General features: G+C 41.2%; 1 protein-coding gene across 1 annotated transcript; it reads right to left on the bottom strand.

The window, feature by feature from the left end:
• Window positions 1-1860: 1860 nt before the first annotated feature.
• Window positions 1861-14261, bottom strand: LOC128685771 (uncharacterized). Its single transcript, XM_053772408.2, has 6 exons — window positions 13828-14261; window positions 10192-10221; window positions 8492-8552; window positions 6054-6231; window positions 5348-5419; window positions 1861-2889 (listed from the first exon to the last, which is right to left on the bottom strand). Exons 1-6 carry the CDS (start codon window positions 13942-13944, stop codon window positions 2709-2711), a joined length of 639 nt encoding a protein of 212 aa, XP_053628383.1. The 5' UTR covers window positions 13945-14261; the 3' UTR covers window positions 1861-2708.
• Window positions 14262-14736: the final 475 nt, after the last annotated feature.

The raw sequence follows: 14736 nt of genomic DNA, 5'->3' as shown, positions 1-14736 counted from the left end.
CCTGCTCGAGTATATTTATACATATACGCAACCTTACATTACTCCCCGTCTTGTTTCAATATATATACTTATATATATATATATATATATATATATATATATATATATATATATATATATATATATATATATATATATATATATATATATATATCAATAAAATGTTAAGATTGCATTAATGGAGAATAAATTAAGAAATGTACTTTCCTGTACTTTAAGGTTGATTGTAAACCTGTACTATAAAGTCAACGCAAAATTTTCTGAGAAATATCCTTTATTATAATTAATAAATTCTAAGTTAAGCCTGGAGGTGCTCCAGTACTGCACCGTAGCTCGTGGAAGGAGCCTAGTGGTGCTCCAGGATGGCACCGTCGCTCCTGAAAGGAGCCTCACACAAAGGAAACAAACATTGCGAATGAATCTTTGACTTTATTTCGACCAAGAATTGCACAAGGATTGTGTTCAGGGCCACAGGTGCGTCCACAGTCACAAGCATAACACATGACCACAACACAAGACACAGATCTCTTTTTGATATACCTCGTGTCCACATCACACTGTGTAAAAACTCTATGCACATAAAGGGCCCCAAAATATGGAATTCATTACCAGAAGATATTAAAGTAACCCGGTCTGAAAATCAATTTAAGACTCTTCTCAAAAGCCACTTAATCACCCTAGAGTAAATGCTAAATACTCAGTACACACATACTCACTTATGTTCTCCCACATCATAACTTCAACAATCACTTTGAACCTTTTATCCACTGTTGACAGGAATATAATTGAATCATTGTTTTCACAAAAAGCATTTTTGAATATATGAATATATCTTTTGTCTTATACAAATTTTGATTCATTTATAATTAATAATCTACCGTTCAGCTATGAAATAATTACTATCCTACTTTACAACTATGATACAATTCTTAGTGTTAAGTAGTCTGTAAGCCAATAATGTTAAGTTGGCCCATAATGTCTAGGCATAATAGAGGCTCTTTGCATTGCAACCCACTATTGTAAATACAAAATCTCAATGTACTGTTTGCAAAGACATAAAATAAATAAATAAAAATAAGCCTACAATCACTCATTAACAAACAGTGAAGCGTTTTACAGACAAGGTAAGTGGTTAGAGTGTTGGTTTAAAACACGCTACGCCTTGGTATCGAATCCTATCCAATCTCTCCTCTCACAAAAAAATACAATATTTTATTGCGATTTTTCTTAAGGTAAGAGAGAGAGAAGCTAACGAGGACGTTTCGGTCCGACTAACACCATTTAAACTACCAGCCTTACCGTTACTTCCTCTTCTTCCTCTCTTTGTCCCGTCCCCTGTCCACACTCGCCTACATATACTACCTCCCTCTTTCGTATTTGTGTGACTTTGTAAATGGTCCAAGTCGCACAGAAACGTCCCTGCAAGCTTCTCTCTTCTATGTGCGGGTATTCGTGTATTGTTTCACTCACGGTGTTGTGCCTTTTTGTTATTTCCGAAGGTAAATTTTTATTTACGATGGAGAAAAACACACAGCAAAAAAAAAAAGAAAAAAAAATGATCGTAACCAGCAAGAAGGTTTATCTAATACTACGTAGGTGGACAGTAGAGGTACAAATGCTGCCTTCGTGCTTTACGTCTCTATGTTCACCACTTATCTGCTCATAGACATAATTCTGTTACTGATATTTACAAGAGTAGGTCCTCGTTGATCACGGCACATTTTCTGTTTATGTTTTTTTTTTGTATAAAATTAAATGCGTCGGTAATATGCTGCTACCCTATTTTATATGATAATTACATAGTGGGAACAAGGACTAGGTATATATCCCTGTTACATTCCATCACACAACATGGGTTAAACACACACACACACACATACACACACACACACACACACACACACACACACACACACACACACACACACACACACACACACACACACACACACACACACAAACACACACGGGGCCAGGAGCTAAGACTCGACCCCTGCAACCACAAATAGATGAGTACACACACACACACACGCATACAACAGGCCTAGTGTCTAATCGACATGTGCCTAGGACAAAATGGTAACTAACTAACACACACTAACCAGCGGTGCTATGGTTAGAACACTGAACCGTCAGGTTTAATAAGACTGGTCCACCACAAGTTCAACCTCATATATGAACCACGTCAGATGTGCATTGTTTTGAATGTTAATAGCACGTAGACTTTTCAAGGAGGTGAAATAGCTCTTGATCCAAAGAATTAGAGCTACTGTCTTCCTGTTCATTGGATCAGTCATGATTACTTCCCATTTCCAAGGTTCTCTATGACCCCTAATGGCGTAAATTTTCCTTATGAATATAATAATAACAATAGTAATAATAATAATAATAATAATAATAATAATAATAATAATAATAATAATAATAATTATTATTATTATAATAAAAGTAGCAGTAGTAATATCACGTAGTGCCTCCTCTGTTCAGTCCACTGAGATAAAATGTAAGTGCAGCGTTGTAGGTGGGCAGTATGGTAAGTGGGCGGCATCGTGGATGAGTGGGCAGCATCGTGGGTGAGTGGGCAGCATCGTGGGTGAGTGGGCAGCATCGTAGAAGAGTGGGTGTTCGGCATCGTGGGTACATGGGTGGGCGGCATCTTGGGTACATGGGTGTTCGGCATCGTGGGTACATGGGTGGGCGGCATCGTATCACGGAAGAAAGCGTGCGATGGGCCCGGAGTAGGGTGGATCAGGTGTTACTCTGAATGGCAGGGTGATGACGCCGCCCATGTAACAAGTGAGCAGTCCTAGGATGAGGAAGCCTACCACAGCACCCAGTGTCCGTAACATTGTGACGGCTGAGACAGGTTTCTGCGGCACTCCTAACTCCCTGAAGACCAGGATAACACGTCACTACACAGTAACAACATGTTACAATACCGTAGCAACACTATAACACCACGACATAACATAATAACATGTCATAACGCAAGAATAACACTTCACAACACAGTAACAACACATTACAACACCGTAACGTCACATCACAGTGCAATTGCCACGGGTCACAACACAATAACAATAAGTGACAACACAGTAACAACACGTCACAATACATGTAACACTCACAGCACAATAACACGTCATAATGCAAACGTTACATTAGAGGAAATCAATACGTTACATGGCTATGCAAAACAATATTTAGATAAAGTAAAAAAAATACGTCAATAATTGTGGCCCTGTTTCATAGTGAGAAAGGGAGAGAGAGAGAGAGAGAGAGAGAGAGAGAGAGAGAGAGAGAGAGAGAGAGAGAGAGAGAGAGAGAGAGAGAGAGAGAGACAGACAGACAGACAGACAGACAGAGACAGAGAGAGAGAGAGAGAGGCTGTGTGTATGTGGATAGGACTCGATACAGTACAAGGTATGGCTATCATTGATTCTTTCTCCTTGTAGCTGGTGAAGGGGTTTTGATGTGAGGAAATAGAGCTCTGTCCTGTATACAGATCAAACCTGAATATACCCGTCACCCTCAGCCCTCCATTATACACACACACACAAGCAAGAAGGATGATATTTATTTATAACACGACTGACATTCGTAACGAGTGAATTTTTGTAACATGAATGATTCTGGTGAGATAAATTTTCCCATGTGTCAATGAGCTGTCAACTACTGGATCAGGACTGCTAAATATTCCTGGTCAGAACTGATTAGTGTTAGAGTACTGTTAAGTACTCTGGACTATACGAGTGTCATCAAGGCTGCCTGTGTCCTACCCACCACCAGGCAAAGATCAGGCCCTGAAACAGGGGTTAATGCAAATTCCCAGCATATATACAGAGATACACACCTCAGTGTATATACCCTTGTCAGACCTGGTTAACGGTTAATGGGATTTAAAGCCTATCGACTACACAGGGATCATTATGGCCGCTCGTAAGCTTTTCATCACCAGACAAGTGATTAAAATATAACTTTGATTTTTTTGGGGAGTGGGGGGAGGATATCGAAATTCTTTGGTCAATTTTTGGTGAGAGTGATTTGTGTAAGACTAATCAGAATTGTGTGAATTTTATGGATTAAACTGTGTGACCCTCATGAGTTAAACTGTGTGACCCTCATGGGTTAAACTGTGGCCCTCATGGGTTAAACTGTGACCCTCATGGGTTAAACTGTGACCCTCGTGGGTTAAACTGTGGCCCTCATGGGTTAAACTGTAACCCTCATGGGTTAAACTGTGACCCTCATGGGTTAAACTGTGACCCTCATGGGTTTAACTGTAACCCTCATGGATTAAACTGTGGCCCTCATGGGTTAAACTGTGACCCTCATAGGTTAAACTGTGACCCTCATGGGTTAAACTGTGACCCTCATGGGTTAAACAGTGTGACCTTTACAGGTTAAACACTTTTTTCAAATTTAATTAAAAGTATAATGAATATCACCTCGTTTAGTAAGCCTGGACACGATAAAAAAAAGGTTTATGAGGTGAAAGGAACGATCGGTGTTGGTGGGAACAATTAGTGTTGGTGGGAACAATCAGTGTTGGTGGGAACAATCAGTGACGGTGGGAACAATTAGTGTTGGTGGGAACAATCAGTGTTGGTGGGAACAATCAGTGTTGGTGGGAACAATCAGTGTTGGTGGGAACAATCAGTGACGGTGGGAACATCAGTGTTGGTGGGAACAATTAGTGTTGGTGAGAACAATCAGTGACGGTGGGAACAATCAGTGATGGTGGGAACAATCAGTGTTGGTGGGAACAATCAGTGATGGGAACAATCAGTGTTAGCAGGAACAATCAGTGTTGGTGGGAACAATCAGTGTTGGTGGGAACAATCAGTGGTGATGGGAACAATCAGTGTTGGTGGGAACAATCAGTGGTGATGGGAACAATCAGTGTTAGCGGGAACAATCAGTGTTGGTGGGAACAATCAGTGTTGGTGGGAACAATCAGTGGTGATGGGAACAATCAGTGTTGGTGGGAACAATCAGTGTTGGTGGGAACAATCAGTGGCGGTGGGAACAATCAGTGTCGGTGGGAACAATCAGTGGTGATGGGAACAATCAGTGTCGGTGGGAACAATCAGTGGTGATGGGAACAATCAGTGGTGATGGTGGTAGGAATAACTAGAGGAGCCGAAAGAAAAAAGACAAACACTGCAAAACAATTTCCAAAACAATTATTCACAACGAGAAAAATCAACGACGTAAACAGGTAAGTTACACGAACAAATAGGTAAACATCAGAGACCACGGGTAACCTTCACAGACAAAAAAAAAATGAACAAAAATCATGGAAATAAGATATCAAACTTGAGCAAGTTAGGCTTGGGCTACTGACCTGAGGTTTTCCTTGGATGAGAGCGTCAAAAACTTGAGCCAACCCACTACCATGATCACAGACAGGCATTCCCTACAAGGAGGCAACAGGAAGGGAGCGTTAGTCCTGTGACTGGAAAAATCTCCTGAAGTAGATGGAGAAGGGGTCATTGCTGCTCCTGTGTTGAAGTACATGCTGCAGCCCTCCTCTTTGCTCATGTATTTATATGCGAATAACCGACATACAAAAATTATTGGTTTCGATAGAAGCCATTTTCATCGTCTGAAGTGGGTCTCTAGACAGACGAAAAATATTTATATTACTTTCATATTATTTAACGTTGGTTTTTCATAGATTATCCATATGCTCAATGATTTTATATCTTTGTACACGCACGCATAGTCTTTGATACTATATTTTCAGGTACTCACCAAGCCACTAGATACTAAAGTCCAAGTACTCACCAAGCCACTAGATACTTAAGTCTAAGTACTCACCAAGCCACTAGATACTAAAGTCCAAGTACTCACCAAGCCACTAGACACTTAAGTCTAAGTACTTACCAAGCCACTAGATACTAAAGTCCAAGTACTCACCAAGCCACTAGATACTAAAGTCCAAGTACTCACCAAGCCACTAGTACTTAAGTCCAAGTACTCACCAAGCCACTAAATACTTAAGTCCAAGTACTCACCAAGCCACTAAATATTTAAGTCCAAGTACTCACCAAGCCTCGGGGTAGTTCAGAGGGTTGGGTCTTGGAGAACCGGTTCCGCTGGTGTTGTCAACAAGCATGACGGAGGCGTCCTTAGTCATGGTGTGGATGAGGCGGGTGGCCATGAATACCAGAAAGCTTAAGAGGCATCCCACAGCTACTGAAGTCACCGCACGCATCTCCACCCACTCTGTAACACACGCACGCTGTAATGCATGCTTGCTGGAGGCTCGAGCCTCCGAACTCGCATCCCGGTCTTTGATCAGTCAGGCTATTGGTCAACTTTAAGTGAGAAAAAGTGAGGAACACCTGATGGAGCCTGATATATCAGAGGTACCAGGACCTAATGGAATATCACTTACGAATATTTATAGAAAGATTAGAAATACTCTGCATATCACTCACACAAATCATTAATGTTGGGAAAAGTATCAGAGAAAGTAGTGTGGAAAATACTGTACATATTTTCCAGAAATTCAGTATTTATATGTAAATAGATGGCCATACTGTATTTAATAATATTTATGTCATAGAAAACGGAAAGCCTGCGTCTGGGCAGACGAGACTCGCCATCTTGGTTTTGAATTTTGTACAAACGTTGGTGAATGGGGAAGAATTTTTCGTGCTCTAGAGGTTAAAATTGTGCTGACACCTCTCAAATAGGAGGCGAAATTGGTGGATATGCATTCCTGCATAACTTGAGATATCAGGCGACTGGACAAGACCTTTCCAGGAACCTCAGAATAGCTCTCTAGATTTGTGTGTAATTCTGGCCAGTATTATTTTCATAGATTTAGTTAGAGTGAGGTTTTCTGAGTATGATGTACATTAATCTCCAGTCAAATTGGTGAGTGATAATGAGATATATTTTCCTTCTTTTATGTAATTGTGTATATATATAACCATTTATTATTTTTAATATACAGTCCACAAATTTATATATTTACCAGTATTCCTGGTGTATGTATATTTCATTTAATTAATAGGTCCAGAGCAACTTGTGGATATGACAGTGGTAGGTATCGAAGGGGGACATTTTTTGCGACCTAAGTGTCCCAAATTCCTACTTGTCTAACTGATAAATAATAGTTATCATTGTCCATTTACTGTTATGTATATAATTATACATCCAAGTAAATGCAATTTTCCACAAGTAGAGATAACAGATGTTACCAATATTAAAAACTGAAACAGGAAGGAAACCCTAAACTACAGACCAGTGTCCATAGTGAGTTTAATATTTAAATTACAAATTATATAGTATATATCTATATAAGATCTAGACAATATTTCTCACAGCACACTAGAATGCATTAAGACATAGACAATCGTGTCTAACACATCTTCCAAAGAAATCTAGAATAGCTTAGGTAGGAAGGTAAGAGATAAGAACTGCATATTCTTAGAATGTAAGAAAAGATTTTGATTTGGTGGTCACATACGTCAGTGCTTACAAACCTTGACAGGTAAGCCAATGTAACAGGTGAGTTTATTAGAATGGGAAACAGAAAGTGACTGCATTGGATAGTGTATCAGGATAGGAGATAATTAATGGAGTCCAGCAAGGACTGGTGCTTGGACCAGCACTCATCCTACTGCATATTAATGACTTAGCAATACGAACAAACTCTCATGTACCCTTGTTTGTGGACGATGCCAAATATACTGAGAAAAGAATACCATCTAAGGAAAAAATAAAGCTTACGGAGACAGAAAAATACTTAGGAATAACTGTAAGCTCAAATCTGTCACCAGAAAAAAAAGAAAAAACAGACCGACCACAGCACAGGCTAAGGCTGCAAACATAAAGTGACAGTGACACTATCACAACACACCATCACAACACACACCATCACAACACACTGTCACAACACACTGTCACAACACACTGTCACAACACACCATCACAACACACTGTCACAACACACCATCACAACACACACCATCACAACACACTGTCACAACACACCATCACAACACACTGTCACAACACACCATCAAAACACACTGTCACAACACACCATCACAACACACTGTCACAACACACCATCACAACACACCATCACAACACACTGTCACAACACACCATCACAACACACCATCACAACACACTGTCACAACACACCATCACAACACACCATCACAACACACTGTCACAACACACCATCACAACACACTGTCACAACACACCATCACAACACACTGTCACAACACACCATCACACCTCACCATCACAACACACTGTCACAACACACCATCACAACACACCATCACAACACACTGTCACAACACACCATCACAACACACTGTCACAACACACCATCACAACACACCATCACAACACACTGTCACAACACACCATCACAACACACTGTCACAACACACCATCACAACACACTGTCACAACACACCATCACAACACACTGTCACAACACACCATCACAACTCACCTACTGCCCTCTGCCATAGTGTCAGGATGAGCGTCAGTACAGCTGGGATCAGGAATACCAGCTGGAAAGTATTTCAGTAACATCAATTATCACACTTCTATCACAATTCATAAACACTAATACACTCGACATCCTCAATTTAGAACGAGTCGAAATATATGAGCAAGTTATTTTGCACCTACGTCTATGGTGTACCTAGCAGTAAATAGGTACTTGAGTGAATATGATACTGGTATACAATACTTGATGACGTAGTTTTGAGGTGGTCAAAACTACGTCTTTAAGGGTGATGAACTGATTGCATCGTCTATACATTTCTTCTTCTTCCGCTGCCTCTTCTGTATTCGACAGAAGCCTACTGTGTAGGCGAAACGTTTCGGAATAAAGATACCCAACTATTGCACGTGTTTTACTTATCAGGTACTTGAGTTCTACTTGACTGTTATTGGGTTGCATCCTGGGTTGGCGGTAAACATGGCTGGACTAGAAATAGAGATGAAGCGGGATTACTATTCTTAGCTTGTAAATACGATATTTTTACAACACTACTTCTTCTTCCACTTGTTTCTACCACCAGTGGGTAATATACAAGGTGTTTACAAAGGATGGACCCAATTTCAAAGCAGTAATGCTTTAAAATTAGGTCCATATTTTTGAAACACCTTGTATAACTAAGTCCACGTTATATACGGGATTAATCAGACGTATTAATCACTGGGTACCCAGAAACCCCCCCCCCCAAAAAAAAACACATTCAAAACTGATTTACCTTTTTTCATGTTCTATATTTTGTAGCTAGCCATCTCTCTCTCTGTCTCTCTCTCTCTCTCTCTCTCTCTCTCTCTCTCTCTCTCTCTCTCTCTCTCTCTCTCTCTCTCTCAAATTAATAATTGTTTGCTGATGTTAAGTTCCAGAGTTTATTTTTTTTTTATCTTCTTGGTGATGCTCTGGAAACCCAGGGGATTAGGAAACTTACTACATGTGTAAATTCATTACATTTACAAAAATATGTTACCTTTGGAAACCAATTACATTTTGGAACTCATTACCTTCGAGTGCATTCGGAATCCAATTAAAGCTGGGTAAACTTGTGGACAGAATAACTTCAGATTATATTTCCAGAGAATGAGAAAGGTGTTCAATAAATGGTCAGAGAGAAATGAGAAACAGAGAATTAAACGATTTTTTTTTTTGCTGCTAGCGTGACAAGAGTTCACGGTATGACTCATGCGGATTTAACGCTTAAACTTGTAAAGCTGGTCTTTCTTGGTGGAAAGTTTGAATCTCTCTTTTGATCTCTGCGTGTTCTAATTTGTCATTTTTTTTATGAATGAAATTGGGATATTAGTTCTCATTGATAACTTGCAAATGCCTCATTCGTTTCACTTAAATTCTTCAGTGCTAATATTTAACTGCATTATAAAACATATGCCGCACTCTGCACTATGTCTTTCGCTTTCAGTGAAGTACAGGAGACTAGGATTATGCAATACGGGGTCACTACTCTCGGGTCATGCAACAACCGAAATACATCTAGATGCTGTAGTAGTAATAGTAGTGGTAGTAGTAGTAGTAGTAGTAGTAGTAGTAGTAGTAGTAGTAGTAGTAGTAGTAGTAGTAGTAGTAGTAGTAGTATTTGTCGGTATACTAACCATCCGGTTGGTAGTAGTTGTAGTGGTAGTTGTGGTCATGATACTTACCAGCCAGTTGTAATTATCACTTTTCACTGCCTGAAATGTGAAATAATTATAAGTTACTAAGTTATCTTGGTTCTACAGCTCCATGATGCATCATTCTAGAGTAGTTCTCTAAGTTATATTGGTTCTATAATTATGATACATCATTCTACAGTAGCTCTCTAAGTTATCTTGGTTCTATAACTATGATACGTCATTCTACAGTAGCTCTCTAAGTTTTCTTGGTTCTATAACCTTGATACATCATTCTACAGTAGCTCTCTTAAGTTATCTTGGTTTTATAACTATGATACATCATTCTACAGTAGCTCTCTTAAGTTATCTTGGTTCTATAACTATGATACATCATTCTACAGTAGCTCTCTTAAGTTATCTTGGTTCTATAACTATGATACATCATTCTACAGTAGCTCTCTTAAGTTATCTTGTTTCTATAACTATAACTATATATAACTATATATAACTATAACTTGGTAGCACTCGATGTATGCACAAGGTTTATTCCTCTAAGAAAAAGGAGGAGTAGATGTAAAATAGAAAGAGACAGGCGCTCCCTTTACAGGCGACGGAAAAGAATAACAGAGCGGCTAAAAGAGGTCAATATATCTGAAATGCGTAGGGAGACACTGGTCCGAGAAATAGCAAGCATCGAACTTAAGCTAAAGGAATCTTATAGGAGTCAGGAATCGCGGGAAGAACTAAAAGCCATAAATGAAATCGAAAGAAACCCAAAGTATTTCTTCTCCTATGCCAAATCAAAGTCGAGAACAACGTCCAGTATTGGGCCCCTACTTAAACAAGATGGGTCCTAAACAGATGACAGCAAGGAAATGAGTGAGCTACTCAAGTCCCAATATGACTCAGTTTTTAGCAAGCCGCTAACCAGACTGAGAGTCGAAGATCAAAATGAATTTTTTATGAGAGAGCCACAAAATTTGGTTAACACAAGCCTATCCGATGTTATCCTGACGCCAAATGACTTCGAACAGGCGATAAATGACATGCCCATGCACTCTGCCCCAGGACCAGACTCATGGAACTCCGTGTTCATCAAGAACTGCAAGAAGCCCCTAGCACGAGCCTTTTCCATCCTATGGAGAGGAAGTATGGACACGGGGGTCGTCCCACAGTTACTAAAAACAACAGACTCCACAAAGGGGGCAGTAAAGCAACAGCAAAGAACTACAGACCGATAGCACTAACATCCCATATCATAAAAATCTTTGAAAGGGTCCTAAGAAGCAAGATCACCACCCATCTAGAAACCCATCAGTTACACAACCCAGGGCAACATGGGTTTAGAACAGGTCGCTCCTGTCTGTCTCAACTATTGGATCACTACGACAAGGTCCTAAATGCACTAGAAGACAAAAAGAATGCAGATGTAATATATACAGACTTTGCAAAAGCCTTCGACAAGTGTGACCATGGCGTAATAGCGCACAAAATGCGTGCTAAAGGAATAACAGGAAAAGTCGGTCGATGGATCTATAATTTCCTCACTAACAGAACACAGAGAGTAGTCGTCAACAGAGTAAAGTCCGAGGCAGCTACGGTGAAAAGCTGTTCCACAAGGCACAGTACTCGCTCCCATCTTGTTCCTCATCCTCATATCCGACATAGACAAGGATGTCAGCCACAGCACCGTGTCTTCCTTTGCAGATGACACCCGAATCTGCATGACAGTGTCTTCCATTGCAGACACTGCAAGGCTCCAGGCGGACATCAACCAAATCTTTCAGTGGGCTGCAGAAAACAATATGAAGTTCAACGATGAGAAATTTCAATTACTCAGATATGGTAAACACGAGGAAATTAAATCTTCATCAGAGTACAAAACAAATTCTGGCCACAAAATAGAGCGAAACACCAACGTCAAAGACCTGGGAGTGATCATGTCGGAGGATCTCACCTTCAAGGACCATAACATTGTATCAATCGCATCTGCTAGAAAAATGACAGGATGGATAATGAGAACCTTCAAAACTAGGGAGGCCAATCCCATGATGACACTCTTCAGGTTACTTGTTCTATCTAGGCTGGAATATTGCTGCACACTAACAGCACCTTTCAAGGCAGGTGAAATTGCTGACCTAGAAAATGTACAGAGAACCTTCACGGCGCACATAACGGAGATAAAACACCTTAATTACTGGGAGCGCTTGAGGTTCCTAAACCTGTATTCCCTGGAACGCAGGAGGGAGAGATACATGATTATATACACCTGGAAAATCCTAGAGGGACTAGTACCGAACTTGCACACGGAAATCACTCACTACGAAAGCAAAAGACTTGGCAGACGATGCAACATCCCCCCAATGAAAAGCAGGGGTGTCATTAGCACGTTAAGAGACCATACAATAAGTGTCAGGGGCCCGAGACTGTTCAACTGCCTCCCAGCACACATAAGGGGGATTACCAACAGACCCCTGGCAGTCTTCAAGCTGGCACTGGACAAGCACCTAAAGTCGGTTCCTGACCAGCCGGGCTGTGGCTCGTACGTTGGTTTGCGTGCAGCCAGCAGCAACAGCCTGGTTGATCAGGCTCTGATCCACCAGGAGGCCTGGTCACAGACAGGGCCGCGGGGGCGTTGACCCCCGGAACTCTCTCCAGGTAAACTCCAGGTAATGATACATCATTCTACAGTAGCTCTCTTAAGTTATCTTGGTTCTACACGTCTATGATACATCATTCATGACTAACACTCTAACTTGAGGTTGTTCTTCACTTCTGTCATAACATTCTTAGAGCGACAAATATAACAAATACAAGAACTGTTATTATTTATTATTATTATTATTACTGGGAAGCGCTAAACCCGTGGAGGTCAAACAACGCCTGGGAAATGGGAAAGAATTAGGCTCAGTCCATGGAAGAAGTGGGTGGCTCAAATTCCTTGAATCAAGGGCCCTCCATCAGCATCAAGACCCCTCCCCCCTTAAAGGAATTAGTTGCATCAGCAACATCCCTCTCCAGGTACAGTTTTAAGGCAAAATTTGATGCTTCGTAAATGTGTTATGTACGTTGTATATTTCTCTTTAGTATAATAACAACTGCTATTGCCCTAGCTGGTCTTGGGATAACAACAGTCTCTTGATCTCTGACACTGTCCCGGAGGTATACCTGGAGAGGGTTTCAGGGGTCAACGCCCAACGCGGCTCGGTCTGTGACCAGGCCTCGTGGTGGATCAGGGCCTGATCAACCAGGCTGTTACTGCTGGCCGCACGAAAACTGACGTGCGAACCACAACCCGGCTGGTTAGGTACTGATTTTAGATGCTTGTCCGGCGCCTTCTTGAAGACAGCCAGGGGTCTATTGGTAATTTCCCTTATGTATGCTGGGAGGCAGTTGAACAGTCTTGGGCCCCTGACACTTATTGTGTTGTACCTTAGCGTACTCGTGGCGCCCCTGCTTTCTTGTATTAATGTTGGCAGAATTACCAATACGTAATATGTTAGGTAAAAGGACACAAGTGCAACTAATACAGCATTTTGTGGCAACGTTTCGCTCTCCAGGAGCTTTATCGAGCCGTCACAGCTTGACAAAGCCCCTGGAGAGCGAAACGTTGCCACAGTTAAATGTTGCATTAGTTGAACTTGTGTCCTTTTGCTTAGCAACAGTTCTCTTGCTCCTACTAACCTGAAGGTAGGCAATGAAGAGCATTAAGCAGCCGACGACGAAATTGATGGCGCGGCCCAACACGCTCCAAATTTTCACCCAGACACCCTGGTTCATTTTCTTCGGACTCACCCCCATCACCGTCACTCCACCAGCTATTCCCTAGTCTTACACCCTGCGTTGTAGCCTCACACCCCACGTTCTCAGACTCACACTCTGGCTCCAAGTCTCACTCCCTTGTTCCTAGCCTTACACTCTCTCTCTACCCCCTAAAGTCCTGAAGGGCGTCGTCTGGCCGGTCAACTACTCCTTCGAGGGTCACCAGAAAAAAGTGCCTCGTCCCTTGTGAGTCTGTTCCTACACTTCACGGAAACCTCAGCGGCAACACAGTTTAGAAAAAGCAGAGACATATATATACGGTGTGTGAGAGTGGAAATGTTGCGCACACTGTGCACCGACTGATTGTAGTGCCACAGTGAACCATAAAGACGGAACACAATCGGTGCTACATGTCGGCTATAATTAGTTCTTAGTGCTCACACTCTGGAAAATTTTTGCTAATCTCTATAGCGATTTTTTTCTTCCATATTTGTGTTAAATATACGTTTAGGAGGGGGAAAATGAAGGTTTTATACGTAAGTTAATGTGGTGTGAAGTGGTGGTTTTGGGGGCGACTGGCATTGATTGCTTAGCAACCTTTGATGGGTGACCCAAACACCACAAGTTGTCCCAAGTTTCTCGCAGATTAGCTGTGAGTGTTCAATAAACTCTAAAAAACCGAAGCACCCGGGTTCGATCTCGGGGTGAGTAGAGACGTTGGGTTTTGCTGCCTCTGTTCACTTAGTATTAAATAGATACCTGAGTATCGCTACATCAGAGTTACGTTTCTCTGTCTACTCTTGAAGACAGAAGAAGAGTTTATTCTGATTA

Source organism: Cherax quadricarinatus, chromosome 23, assembly GCF_038502225.1.
Source record: "Cherax quadricarinatus isolate ZL_2023a chromosome 23, ASM3850222v1, whole genome shotgun sequence".
NCBI lineage: Eukaryota > Metazoa > Arthropoda > Malacostraca > Decapoda > Parastacidae > Cherax > Cherax quadricarinatus.
This window is presented reverse-complemented; position numbering and strand designations above follow the sequence as displayed.

What these genes read in the sequence shown, in the direction of transcription:
- LOC128685771 (XM_053772408.2), bottom strand. Translation starts at nt 13,944, where the DNA reads ATGGGGGTGAGTCCGAAGAAAATGAACCAGGGTGTCTGGGTGAAAATT. An exon ending in GTGATAATTACAACTGGCTG is followed by an intron (nt 8,553 to 10,191) that starts GTAAGTATCATG and finishes AATACTTTCCAG; the next exon opens with CTGGTATTCCTGATCCCAGC. An exon ending in ACTATGGCAGAGGGCAGTAG is followed by an intron (nt 6,232 to 8,491) that starts GTGAGTTGTGAT and finishes CGTGTGTTACAG; the next exon opens with AGTGGGTGGAGATGCGTGCG.